The following is a 10,584-nucleotide window of genomic DNA, read 5'->3' on the forward strand; positions in this document are numbered from 1 at the left end:
ACGTGGGGTAAGAGAGTGGGACCAAGAGCGGAGACACGAGTGGGCAGATATGGGGCAAGAGTGCAGTCACGAGTGCGTGGGGGTGGATACGGGGCGGGTGTGAGGCCGCAGCCCGTCGGTGGGGAGGTCGGGGGGGTCTCACTCAGGTCCTTCCGAGGCTGGTCCGGGTCCCGGCCCCGGTGCCCTCCCGCCCCTCCCGCAGGTCTCCTCCCCCTTCCTGTGCTCGGCGCTTCCCGGCGGAGCGGGGCCGCCGCGGGGACCGGCCGCGCCCGCCGCCGCCATGGACTGAGCGAGAGGCCGCGGGGACCGGCCGGACCGGCCGCCCCCCGCCCGCGGCGGCTCCCGCCAGGTAACGGAGGCCGGGACCGGGGGGCTCCGCCGCCGCCCGGCACCTCCCGCCCCGCCCCGGGACTCGGGCGGGGGCGCCGGGTTGGCGGGCGGGGGGAAACGGGGATCTCCGGGTGGGGGGGCTGCTCGGGGGCACCTCCCCGCAGGGTTCGGGGGCGGGCGGGGGTCTGGGCAGCGTGTCGGGCCGAGCGGGGGTCTCTGGGGCGGGGAGCGGAGCGAACTGTCAGCCTCTCACTGGGGTGTTTTGGGGTGGGACGGGGAAGGGGCTCCGGAACCGGCACCGTCGGGGTCGCGTCGGCCGCGCGGGTGGAAACGCAGCCCACCCCCGTCAAAAGTCCAGAGCACTCGCTGCCGGGTGGGTGCAGAGCCCGTACCCCTGTCCTGGCACCTCTGTCCTGTCACCCCGGTGTCTCTGGGGGCGGAGGGTGCGCGGGGCAAAGCAACACCCGCCGGGGGCTGCGGTGGGGAGCGCCGGACCCCCCCCGTCCCGCCGGTGGGACCCCGACAGCGAGTTCCTGGGCCGAGAGCGGGTCCGGCCCGGATTCCCCGCGCCGTGAGTCACCCTGGGCTGGGCCAGAGGGAGAAGGGCCCCGCTCCTCTTCCTCTGCACCGCGAGAGCTTTCACTGCCTGAGCGCGGTCAGCCGTGGGAAGCCCCTGGCACCACGTGGGCTCTGCGGCGGCTTCCCCGTGGCACTGCCACCGATGTCCCACGAGGTCCCGTGTCCTGGCCTCGCCCAGAGAGTGCTGGCAGCGAGGGCAGAGCCAGAGCAGAGCCCGGGTGTCCTGAGCATCTGGAAAAACCCCCCCATGCCCGGGCTCCTCCTACCCGACCTTCCCATCTGGGAGACCCCCCGGCCCCCCCGGGGAGGTGAAGCCCCTCGTGTGGAGGAGGAAGTGAAAGTGGCTGCTCCGAGGGGTTTGGGGAGGGGGAGCAGGCTGTGAAGCCTCCTCTCTGGAGGTGCCTCCTGGGGGGTACGAGCCCGCTGGAGGCTTGGGGTGCATCGGGAGGCTCGGGGTGCATCCACAGTGGGTGCACCTGCGGTTGGTGCAGGTGTGGGGCTGGGAGCTGCCACCACGGAGGCGGCTTTGCTGGGATGACCTGGAAGAGGGTCCCCGCAGGAGGTTCCTCCCGGGAGGGAACCAGGAAAGGCTGTTCTGTAGAAGAAGGAGAGGAAAATATGGAAATTAGGATAGGAAGGCTGAGCTGAAGGAGCTGCTGTGACTGATGCTGGGAGGGGACAGGCACGTCCCCCCCCCTCCTCAGCTCCTCCTGGGCCGGGGGAGGAGGGAGCAGCGTGGCTTCTCCTGCAGACTCTCAGCAGATCCAGGCATGCCTGGATTACACTCCAGGTTGGCGCTTCCAGCCAGCAGCTGCCTCCCAGGGCTGAGCAGAAATACAGGTTTAATGGGGGAGGAGGAGGAGGATGGCGATTAACTTCGAGGCTGGTTCTCCCTCCTGCCAAGATCCCACTGGGGCAGCGGGGAGAGCCCAGCAGCATTCCCACAGGGCTTTGACCTCTCCGGAGTAACCCCGTCCCTCGGGCCCGTGCGTGCGTGCGCTGAATCACCGGGATCTGTTTGCTCTGGGCGGGCGTGGAGCCGAAAGCAAAAGCATTTCTGGGAGGCGTCAGGCTCCGGCCGCCATGAAGCGGCTTGTGGGGGTCCGGGAGGGCTGATCCCACGGGACCCCGGGGACCACCACACCTTGGCACCGTCACGGGGAGCTCCCGTGGCCCCGCCGGGTGCCAAGGCCGCGGGCGGTTGTTTTGCGCCGACGTTGCCCAGTGACGCCTTGGCTTCCTTCCCCTCGCAGGGTTTCTCGGAGTCTCTCAGCTCCACCTCCGCCTCGGCTTCTCTCGCCTCGCGGGCCAGGCCCGTGGGGAACGCGCTGCCCGCGGGGGGCACGTGACGTGACGTGATTCCCTGTTTGCTTTCGGGGACGAGGAGCCAGGCCAGGCCCGGGACCGGGGGGGGGTCCCACCACCGGCCCCTCGGCAGGGCCGTGAGACGCCGGCGCTGCGGGATCCGCCACCGGATCGGGCCTGGGCCCCGGGCGCTGCCCGCGGAACCGGCAGCGAGGTGCGTCTGCACGGGGACCCCCCCTCGCCAGCCGGGGGCTGGAGGGTGTGAGCGTGGTGGGAGGGAGGGTGGGAGCTGCCAGGATGAGGGATGGGGTGGGCAGGACGTCGGCACCGCTGAGGGGCCGGGGTGGGACTGTTGGGGTTCCAGCTCGGGGCACGGTGGGGCTGTGACCCCCCCCCCCTCCCCAGCCCAGACCTTCCGTGGGGAGTTTCCTGTCTAGTGCCTCATCCCAGCCCTTCTCTTGTTTGCCGTTAGCTGTGGAGGCCACCGAGGCTGATGGGGAAGGGGCCTTCCTCAGGGGGGAGAGCTGAGGAGGTTTTGGGGGGCAACTGGGGTGTCTTGCTGAGACCACCCTGGCAGAGCCTCACCAAGGGGGAGTTCACGCTCCTCCCATTCCCAGAGGGTTTCACACTCTTCCTGCTCTCCCAATCCTCCTGTGCCAAGTCCAGCAGCGCTTCTCCCGTCCATCCTTGTGTCCTTGTGTGACACCCACCTTGTGGGATTCCACGGGGATGTGGGAAACTGAGGCGCGAGTGGCCTTCCTGCCTGCTCAGGATTGCCCAAGAGGCTGATCCTGGATTAGTCTTCCCACTCTTCCTCCTCCTCCTCCTCCTCCCCAGCAGCCCCGACCTGCTGGAGCAGCAGGTTCTGATGCAGAGGGACGGGCAGCAGCTCTCGCCCCCCTCCCTGAGGGGCTGTTGGCCCTCGACCCCCCCCCAAAACCTGGGCTGGGGGCTGCCTGAGTGGCCCCACTCCCATCCCCTCTCCTGTCTGCCCACAGGTGACTGTTCCCAAGATGTCCCTGTGGAACATCGTGTCCCACATGCCACAGGAGGAGTTCAGCAGCCTCTCCACGGAGTTCCCCCGGAGCCTGCGCTGCCTCCTGGCCGACTGGCTGGAGAACCAGCCCTGGTGAGTCCCCGGTGCCCCGTCCTGCCCGGAGCAGCCTGGGGCTGGGGGTCACACAGGGGATGGTGGTGGATCCGTGCCCGTTCTCCCAACCTTTTTCCCCCCTCCAGGGAGTTCATCAATGGCTCGGACGCCTTCTGCACCAGCGTGGCCAGCAGGTTGTTCTCGGCCATGCTGGAGAAGCTCCGCGGCGCTGCCGGGCCCGAGGGGCAGCAGTGCCAGGTCCTCCAGCAAGTCAACGGCCTCGAGGTGCGTGGGGACCCTCGGGATGGTCCCCCTGGGACACCCATTCCCAGGCTCGTGAGCGACGAGCTCGTGTGGACTCAGCGAGTGGCTTTTTGGGGTGTTCCAGATGACAGAGGGGGGGTTATTTGTGTCCCAGGGCTTGACCTCAGCTCTGCAGACCTGTGGCCCCCAGGGAGCTGCCACATCCCCCCCCCCCAGACCAGACCCTGACCCTGTGGGGAACCTCCTGGGCCCCTCACCCCCCCCCATGGCCCCAACTGTCAACACCGGGGGCCACCTCACCAGATTCTTCCCCATTTTCTGCTCAAGCATCTGATTTCTCCTTCCTCTGTGCCGTGTGGGGCTGCGTTTCCTCCCATCATGGGCACTGGGTTTCACTTTTGGGGCTGTTTCTCTTATTGGGGCTGTTTCTCTTGTTGGGGCTGTTGGAATTGCTCTGTTCCTCTCCCACCCTCTGATTTATCCCCCCTCTCCGGCCAGCGGAGCTTGGAACGCCAGGGCTGGGCAGGACTCACCCCCAGAGCCCTGTTCAGGTTGAAAAACTCTGCTCTTTTGGGTAACAGACATTTTTAATATCCAAACATTTGGGAAGGGATCGGCTTTAGTCACAACTTCTGAGGAAGAGGGTGACTTTCCAAAACAAGACTCTTGCTTTTTGCAATGGTTGCAGCAAACAAGCAGATATTTCAGCTTCTGCTGGAGCAGAGCTGCCCTCCCATGTTCGTGTTCCCTCCTCTCATCCCAGAACACCAAACCCTGGTTTCTCTGCGCCCGGTCGGGCTGTTCCCCTCTGTGGGTGCTCCCCAGGATGGGTAACCACAGGGCCAGGGGTGCAGGCAGGAGCCAAACCTGGGCCTTTTGCACCTGGAATCCCACGTTTTCCCTGGAAGAGCCCTGGGGGCTGCGCTCAGAGCCCCGGGGATCTGCAGCAGAGCTGCCTCCCACCAGGACAGGAACGCACCGAGCACACCCCGGCTGTGCCCCACTGGGTTCTGCTGCTGTTTTGGGAAGTAGCTAATTTGGGAAATGCGTGAAGGCCGGAGGAGCTGGCACAGGGCACAGGAGGAGCTGGAACCAGCAGGGGAATTCCTCCCTTTCCACTGTTTTCGGTGGAAAGCATCGATCCACCTGGGACAGCTCGGAGCCTCTCCCAGGTGTCGGGCTGGCGAGGCTCGAGGCCACGCTCACAGAAATGGAGAATTCCCCTTGGTTTGTTGTTCTGGTTTGGGGTTTTTTTTTGAATTTGAAGTTGATTCTTTTGCCTTTTTTTATACAAAAAAACCGGAGTCGGAGCGATGATCCCTGTGGTCCCTCCAGCTCCGGACATTCCGCGGTTCCATGCACGGTTTAAAGCGGTTTTAAAGCTGGGAATGAGCTCCGTGGTGGTCGTGGAACCCCCGAGCCGCCGCCTTGGCCTGGTGTTGTGGGAAGGGGCTGGGGGTGGGAGGGGGCCTGGGCCCCCCCCCCCCGCCCCCCCCCCTTTGGCTGCCCCCAGAGCACCTATCGCCGGGACCCGCTGCGGTTGGTGGCCGTGCTCAGAGCCGTCCTGGAGGGCGAGAAGGCCGCCGTGCTCAAGAGGGTGGGTGGTCCCTGACCCCCCCTCCCGGGTGCCCCAAGGGCGCGGGGCCGACCACGGACCCCGCTGACCCCGCTCTGCTCTGCCCCAGGACCACCACCTGCCCCTCAGCTTCCACCGGCGGCAGGAGGAGCTGAAGTTCAGCCTGGGGCTGCAGCGGCTCCAGCACCGTGTCCGGGAGATCCAAGCGCTCCGGGACGGCCCCGCGGGAGAGGGGACGGGGACGGGGCGGGACGGGGCCGGCGCTGCCCCCCAGGAGCTGCCCACCCTCATCCTGGAGGCCGTGAAGGAGCTGGAGGCGGTCAAACAGCAGGTCCTGAAGAGGATCCAGATCTGGAAGAGGCAGCAGCAGCTGGCGGGGAACGGGGCCGTCTTCGAGGAGAACCTGGCGCCGCTGCAGAAGAGGTGAGAGGGCACAGGGCAGGGACGGGGGACCCTGAGCAGCCCCCTGCTCCCCCCACCAGCCTGAGGGGCTCTGGGTGAGGGGTGGTCCGGCGCTGAGGGCCCCCCCTTCGTGCAGGTGCGAGGACCTGGTCGAGGTTCACTTCCAGCTGCAGCAGCAGGCGATGGCGGCGAGCGCGGAGCTGGGGCCGGAGCTGCTGCCCCGGCTGCTGGAGCGCTTCAGCGAGGTGCTGTCCAGCCTGGTCAAGAGGTAACGGCCTGAGGGGCCGTGGTGGGCCATGGGGGGGGTCTGCAGGGGCCGTGGTGGGCCATGGGGGGGTCTGCAGGGGCCGTGGTGGGCCATGGGGGGGTCTGCAGGGGCCGGTGGCAGAGCTGGCGGGGCATCACACCGGGTGCCACAGTGTCCCCCTGTCCCCCAGCTCCTTCCTGGTGGAGAAGCAGCCCCCCCAGGTGCTGAAGACCCAGACCAAGTTCCAGGCGAGCGTCCGGTTCCTGCTGGGCCCGCGGCTGATGGCGGCAGCGCCCAAGCCCCCCATGGTGAGGGCCGACATGGTGACGGAGAAGCAGGCGCGGGAGCTGTCGCTCAGCACCTACAGCAACACCCCCAGGTGAGCGGCTGGTGAGGGGGGCAAGGGGGCTCCCCCCACCACCACGCCCACCCCCCTGACCCCTCCTCTGCCCAGCGAGAGCACGGGGGAGATCATGCACAACGTGGTGGCCCTGGAGACCAACCCCACCAGCGGGACCTGCTGCGCCAACTTCAAGAACGTGGTGAGTGCCGCCGGCAAGGGGTCGGGCCGGGGGCTCCAATGGGGACTCCAGTGGGTTTTTGGGGGTGCCGAGGCTGGCGATGCTCAGCTCTCGCTCCCCAGCTGCTGAAGAAGATCAAGCGCTGCGAGAGGAAGGGCTCCGAGTCGGTGACGGAGGAGAAATGCGCCGTCCTGTTCAGCACCACCGTGGCCTTGACGCCCGGCAACGCCTCCGTCCACCTCCAGGTACCGGCCCTGCTCCCAGGGGGGATCCCCCAGTGCTGATTCTTCCCCTGTGGGACACCCGTGCCAGGCTGGGATGGTCCCAGGGCAACCCCCCTGCTCGGCTCAGGGGGCTGAGGGGGGCCCGTTCTCTTCCCCCCCAGGTCCTGTCTCTGCCCATCGTGGTCATTGTCCACGGGAACCAGGACAACAACGCCAAAGCCACGGTGCTGTGGGACAACGCCTTCTCCGAGATCGTGAGTGCCACGAGCCAGAGGGGGGGAGCTGGGACCCGGGGCTGGGTGGGCTTTGGAGGGGGGAGGAACGGCCTCAAACTGGAGTGGGAGCCCTGTAACTGTGTGTGGGACAGGCGGGGGGGGTCCTGTCCTGATGCCCCCCTGCCCGGCCACAGGAGCGGGTGCCCTTCGTGGTGGCCGAGCGGGTGCCCTGGGAGAAGATGTGCGACACCCTGAACCTGAAGTTCATGGCAGAGGTGCAGACCACCAAAGGGCTCCTCAAGGAGCACTACTTCTTCCTGGCCCAGAAGATCTTCAACGACCACAGCGCCAGCCTCGAGGACTTCCAGAGCCGCCACGTCTCCTGGGCCCAGTTCAACAAGGTGACTGGGAGGGCCGGCCGGGGTGGGCAGGGGCTGGCACAGCCCTGGGGAGCCTCATGGCCTCTCTCTGCCCCAGGAGATCCTCCCTGGTCGGGGATTCACCTTCTGGCAGTGGTTTGACGGAGTCCTTGACCTCACCAAGAGATGCCTCAAGAGTTACTGGTCAGACAGGTAAGAGGTGGTCAGACAGGTGGGTGCCTCGGGGCTGGGCCTGGGGGGTCCTGGTCCCAGCCTGCCACCCTGGGGAGGATCCTGGTCCCACTTTCCCATCTGTGCCCCCCCTCTAGGCTCATCATCGGCTTCATCAGCAAGCAGTACGTCTGCAAACTGCTGAGCACGGAGCCGGACGGGACCTTCCTGCTGCGCTTCAGCGACTCCGAGATCGGGGGCGTCACCATCGCCTACGTCATGCGGGGCAAGGACGGTGAGAGGGGGGTCGGGTGCTGTGAAGGGGGGGTGTCCTCGTGGCCTGGGGGCGTGGGGTGCGACGCCGGAGCCCTGTGCTGTGTCTCCCCTCGCCCAGGCTCCAGCCAAGTGGAGAACATCCAGCCCTTCTCTGCCAAGGACCTCTCCATCCGCTCCCTCGGCGACCGCATCCGGGACCTGGGGCAGCTCCGCAACCTGTACCCCAACACCCCCAAGGACCAGGCCTTCGGGAGCCACTACAACAGTGAGAGGAGGGAGCTGGGACGGGCCCTGGGCCGCCCCTTTGCGCCCCTGGGGGGGGTCTGGGGTCTCACCCGGGCGATCCCGGGGCTCGTGGGCAAAGAGGGCTGGCAGGGCATGGCCGGGGCGGTGGCTCACGGGTGCTTCTCCTCCCCGAGCAGAAGAGCAGACGGGCAAGGACGGCCGGGGCTACGTCTCCACTGCCATCAAGATGACGGTGGAAAGCGAAAGGTGGGTGTGAGGCCGTGGCTGTGCCGTGCCAGGGGGGTGTGTGCACGTGGGCCGGGGTTGGCACAGAGCCCCGGCCAGCCCGAGCCTCCCCCTGGGATCCCTCAAAGGGCAAACCAGGGGTGTGATGGCGAGCGAGGAGCCCCTGTGGGCACCCCAAGCTGTGCTGGGGCACGTCTGTGTGCCCACCACCCCCTGAGCTCACCCCCTGGCACAGGCACCCCTTTGGAGCCTGGCAGTGCTGATGGGGACAATGTGCTCTTGCAGGGACCAGCAGCCCCCGAGCTCCATGGGGGCCCCCCCGGCCCCGATGTTCCCCGTGGCTGTGCCACAGCCCGAGAACCTGCAGCCACTGCCGGGCCCCCTCTGGTGAGTGCCAGCGCCGGGCAGGGCCAGGCCTGCCGGGGTGGGGGCTGTGGCAGAGCCCCCCCCTCAATCTGAACCCCTCGGTGTCTGCACTGCAGCCCTTCCACTCCCTTCTGCCCCCAGCCCGTCCCCCCGGGCTTCCCTGAGGGCAACATCAACGTGATGGTCCCTGACGGCCTCACCCCCTTCCCCAGGTAGGAGCGGGGCTGGGTCAGGGTGGGGGGACCGTGGTGAGCCCCCACGACCCCCAGGCAGGGTCAGGGGGGTGTTTCCCCCACTCTGAGTGTCCCTCCTCTCCGCAGGACACCTCCAATTCTCCCACCCTCCCTGAGTATGGACCCTGCGCTGCCCCCCCTCTGCCAGGACCCCGCCTTCGGGAACCCTGGGTAAGACCTGGCACGTGGCTGGAGGGGGGCACCTTGCCCTGCGCCCCCTTCTGCCCCCCACCTGGGCACACAGACCTGGAGGGACCATCCCCAGCTGACCAGTGCTCCCAGTGCTCCCAGTGCTCCGCGCTACTGGTGCTTCCTGGAGGAGACCCACGCCAGCCCCCCCAAACCAGGCACTGCCCCACCTCCGCCTTGGGGCTGGTGGGTACCCCGAGGTGCCCCACGGTCCACACCAGCCCCCCCCCGTTCTTTGTCCCCCCAGACTTTTCCTGCCCAACCAGTACCTGCCCGGGGAGGCCCCGCAGCTGCTGCCCGGGGGTCCCTCCTCGGAGCCGCAGGACGAGGAGATGCCGGAGCTTCCCCCGTTCCCGGACGTGCCGCTGCAGAGCCCCCCGCGGTGGTAAGCACGGGGGAGGGGGGGATCAACAGGAGGAATCCCCCCCTTCCCCCCGGGTCACCCCGCTCCCTCTGCCCCCAGGATGTCTCCCAGCATGGATCCGCCGTCCGGCTCGGAGCTGGAGCAGCTCCTGCACTGCGTGCCCCCGTTCTCCCCCTTCGCGCCCCCTCCCCAGCACAGCGAGTACCCCGATCCCAACCCCTCCTGCTGGGGGCTGGGGGAGGCTCGCTGGGATGACGGCGCCCGGCCGGGGCACGCCTGAGGTGGGGAGGGGCATCGCACCGGGACCCCCCCCATCCCCGCTCTCGCCCAGCCTTGTCCGGGTTCGTGGGTTTGGATGCGACTCGTGCTGGGCTGGAAACTCCATCTGGGGAGGGGGGGGGCCTTTGGGGAGGGGGGATTCGGGTAACCCCGTCCTCCCTCTCCCCCCCATCCCCCGTGTATCGCTGCCCACCCCCGCCGGGGGTCCGCGGGTGAGGGGGTGCAGGCACAGGGGGGCCCCGTCCCGCGTGGGGGGGCACCGGCAGCCGCACGCGGTGCCCCCCGGCCCACGCCGCCGGGATGAGTCACCGCGGGGGCGGGAGGCGGCAGCGGGAACGGCGCCGGGGCGGAGGTGCCAGCCCGGTGCCCGGCGCGGGGGGGGGGGGGGGGACACCGGGACCCCCGCGGAGGGGGACGCGGCCCCCTTGTACCCCCGCGGTCAGCGCTTGCTTTGGGGTTTTGAGCCGTCCAACCACCCACATCCCCCCCCCCGGGCTGGAGCTGGCGGGCGAGGGGGTGGGTGGACAGGAAGGTAAGCCATAAAATAAAGTTTTATTCCAAAATAACAAAATAAATAATCTACTGTACACGGTACAAAGGAAGAGTCGCTAACGCTCTAAAAAGACACCACACAGTCCTAAGGGGAGGGGGGGAACCCCGGGGCTGGGCACGGCTTATGGGAAGGGATGGGGAGGGGCGGGTCAGGAGGGACCCCGAGGGGCTGGGGGGGGATTGGGTGGGCAGCACCTCCCCAGTGCCCGTCAAACGCCGCCTGCGTCGTGCTGGGAGGGGGGTGACACCCCCACGGCACGCGTGACACCCCGCGGCACGGGGACCATGCATGGAGCGCACGCAGGTATCGGGGGGGGGGGGGGGGGGGGGGGGGGGGGCGGGCGGCGGGGGGGGGGGGGCGGGGGGGGGGGATGCGGGGAGGGGGATGCGCGGGGGGACCGTGTGCCCGGCGTGGGCGGCAGCGCTGACGCGGGAGCGCACGGTGCGGTGCGTGTGCCGGGGGATGGGGGGACGGGACGCGTCTGTCCCCGCGCGGTGACGGGGGGAGGACGGTCAGCACGAGGGGGGGGGCTGTACAGGGGGCTCCAGTCCATCGAGGGCCCGGGGGGGG

The 10,584-nt window shown here is 68.4% G+C and overlaps 1 protein-coding gene across 3 annotated transcripts; it reads left to right on the top strand.

Moving 5' to 3' along the window:
• Window positions 1-302: 302 nt before the first annotated feature.
• STAT6 (signal transducer and activator of transcription 6) lies at window positions 303-10,108 on the top strand. 3 transcript variants are annotated; one of them, XM_027671766.1, is made up of 20 exons: window positions 303-349; window positions 3,213-3,343; window positions 3,451-3,589; window positions 5,082-5,165; window positions 5,254-5,567; window positions 5,683-5,814; window positions 5,984-6,172; window positions 6,248-6,335; window positions 6,437-6,559; window positions 6,700-6,792; window positions 6,948-7,154; window positions 7,231-7,325; window positions 7,442-7,578; window positions 7,678-7,824; window positions 7,982-8,051; window positions 8,316-8,417; window positions 8,513-8,608; window positions 8,717-8,800; window positions 9,066-9,203; window positions 9,282-10,108. In XM_027671766.1, exons 2-20 carry the CDS (start codon window positions 3,228-3,230, stop codon window positions 9,460-9,462), a joined length of 2,535 nt encoding a protein of 844 aa, XP_027527567.1. In that variant the 5' UTR covers window positions 303-349; window positions 3,213-3,227; the 3' UTR covers window positions 9,463-10,108. The 3 variants fall into 3 exon arrangements, with proteins under 3 accessions (XP_027527567.1, XP_027527566.1, XP_027527568.1); XM_027671765.1 differs by lacking the exon at window positions 303-349 and adding an exon at window positions 2,146-2,428; XM_027671767.1 differs by lacking the exons at window positions 303-349; window positions 9,066-9,203; window positions 9,282-10,108 and adding an exon at window positions 2,148-2,428 and having other exon boundaries at window positions 8,538-8,608; window positions 8,717-8,801.
• Window positions 10,109-10,584: the final 476 nt, after the last annotated feature.

Source organism: Neopelma chrysocephalum, unplaced genomic scaffold (assembly GCF_003984885.1).
Source record: "Neopelma chrysocephalum unplaced genomic scaffold, ASM398488v2 Primary Assembly neopelma1_97213, whole genome shotgun sequence".
Taxonomy (NCBI): Eukaryota; Metazoa; Chordata; class Aves; order Passeriformes; family Pipridae; genus Neopelma; species Neopelma chrysocephalum.